This window comes from Bactrocera latifrons, unplaced genomic scaffold (assembly GCF_001853355.1).
Source record: "Bactrocera latifrons isolate USDA-ARS-PBARC rearing strain unplaced genomic scaffold, ASM185335v1 scaffold_2357, whole genome shotgun sequence".
Classification (NCBI taxonomy): Eukaryota; Metazoa; Arthropoda; class Insecta; order Diptera; family Tephritidae; genus Bactrocera; species Bactrocera latifrons.
The window spans coordinates 1-2,256 of record NW_017535916.1 but is presented as its reverse complement, the minus strand read 5'-3'; the positions used below and the strand labels follow the sequence as shown (position 1 = coordinate 2,256).

At 37.9% G+C, this 2,256-nt stretch overlaps 1 protein-coding gene across 1 annotated transcript; it reads right to left on the bottom strand.

The window, feature by feature from the left end:
* Positions 1-1,180: 1,180 nt before the first annotated feature.
* On the bottom strand, positions 1,181-1,673 carry LOC108968981 (brix domain-containing protein ZK795.3-like). The gene is given in 2 exon segments (XM_018933404.1): positions 1,181-1,234; positions 1,236-1,673. Coding segments are annotated over 2 exon segments (477 nt in total). The 5' UTR covers positions 1,659-1,673.
* Between the last annotated feature and the right edge of the window lie 583 nt (positions 1,674-2,256).

Sequence of the window (2,256 nt, the reverse complement as noted above, 5' to 3'; positions counted from 1 at the left end):
GCAAAGTCTCGATGAGCAGAAACCAAACTCTATAAGTCTATCATAATTCCCGTCCTGCTATATGGTGCATAGGCTTGGACGATGTCAACAACGGATGAGTCGACGTTGCGATGAGCTGTACGAGATATACGAGTACGACGACATTGACATAGTTCAGCGAATTAACTTTTATACGCTGGCTAGGTCATTTCGTCCGAATGGATGAAAACAGTCCAGCTCTGAAAGTAGTCGTCACAGTACGCGTCGGGGGAATCAGTGGAAGACATCCGCTCCGTTCAAAATACCGGGTGGAGAAGACATTGGGTAAATATTGTCACCACTATTRCGAATTTAGCAACATCATGGTGTAATTTAATTCAACTCGGGGAATTTTTATGCTGCGTTTGCGATAATAGACTCCATCCAAACTTAACCTTGGTTAGATGCAACACATGTAGTGGATGGCGCCATTTTAAGACTTACTGAGGGCACACAGGGAGTGAATCAGAAGTTATGTGGCACTACTGTGATATAAGCCTCTACGGCAGTGTAAATTGCTCCCAGTTCGAGCATGGCGCTGTCAATCTAGTCGAGTGTGCAACATAGGACCTCTACGGTGCCAGGGAGCATGACTTCCATGATTTTAGCTAATCCTTGCCATCCTAACGGGGACTAGGTACCCGCTAAAACGACTCCCAGTCTGATCAGTTAAACTCCTTCTTATCAAGAATTGGCCGGGAAATACATGTCCAACATGCTCACTTTGTATGTCCAGCAACCCTAATCATCTGACACTCTTCTTCCTACGATCCGACCSCGTACCGTTAGATCATTTCGATGAGCGCCAAACCGAACCTTGCCATTCGCGCGAAGATTATATAACCGTTACAGCAAAAACACCGTCGAATGACATAATGAAAAGATTATATATGGGTACCATACCAATCCATATCAATGTTAACGACACCGCCATACCAATACAAAAATATTAATAGTTGCCATAGAATCATATTTTAATATTCATAAGTTAGTCATATATAAATATATATTTTATGGATTTTTATTTAGATATTTTCTAGTGTTACATAAATTTATAACCAAATAACCAGTATCTTGTGTTCATAATATAAAACTTTTCTTCCAAATATTTGACAATTTCATTAAATTCCATTATTAAAATGTATACATATATTTYAAAAATTTAAAACTCATTCTGATTCCAACCATTTTCTAACGATAAAACTCTACTCTACTCTAACGATAAAACTGTTCATGTAAGATCTCAAAATCCATTCAGTATCCGAAGCTTGAATTTCATCTAATATTCCCAATTTTATTTGGTACAACTTTAGTTGAAATCTAGGGCCAATTTCTATTAATTCCATCTCTTTATTTTCGTGCTTATATAAATGATGACGAAATGATACAAAGTCATCATGATTAGCAAAAATTATTACCCTTTTGGAATCCCCTTTCGGAGTAGGGAAAAGATGTTTTAATATATTTACTGCTCGCTGCCCAATTTTGGTTTTAAAATTGTGAAAGATTAAGTGGGGACTTTGTTCGCTCATTTTTTCAATAAAAGGTACATCATGTCTCATAACAACACTAGAAATATTAAAAACCGCGGTAGGGCCGTTTGGTAAGTGGCTTATGACTATATTATCAGGTATTCCCATATTTGTATTCGTCGTCAACTTCATCAACATCTGAAACTAAATATTAATATCATAAAAAAGTAATTTGCAAATATCTACCAAATTTTGTAAAATATGGATACARCTACAACTTTTCGTTGAGATGTTTTCATACATTGAGATATGAAAAGTTGACTATCATTAGCTTTAATGTGTTACATTTTCAAGGCAAGGGACGTAAACGAATCGATAAAAATTTAAAATCTGTAACATAGGAATGTCAGAAAAATGTTATAAAACGAATTTGAAATCGGTCGCGCTTTTCTTCTTCTTTACTGGCGTAGACACCGCTTACGCGATTATAGCCGATATCTTCTTCTCGCTACGTGGCGCCACTTGGATATTCCAAACGAAGCCAGGTCCTTCTCCACCTGATCCTTCGAACGGAGTGGAGGTCTTCCCCTTCCTTTGGTTCCCCCGGCAGGTACAGCGTCGAATACTTTCAGAGATGGAGTATTTTTGTCCATTCGGACAACATAACCTAGCCAGTCTAGCCGCAGTCTTTTAATTCGCTGAACTATGTCAATGTCGTCATATATCTCATACAGCTCATCGTTCCATCGAATGCGATATTCGCCGT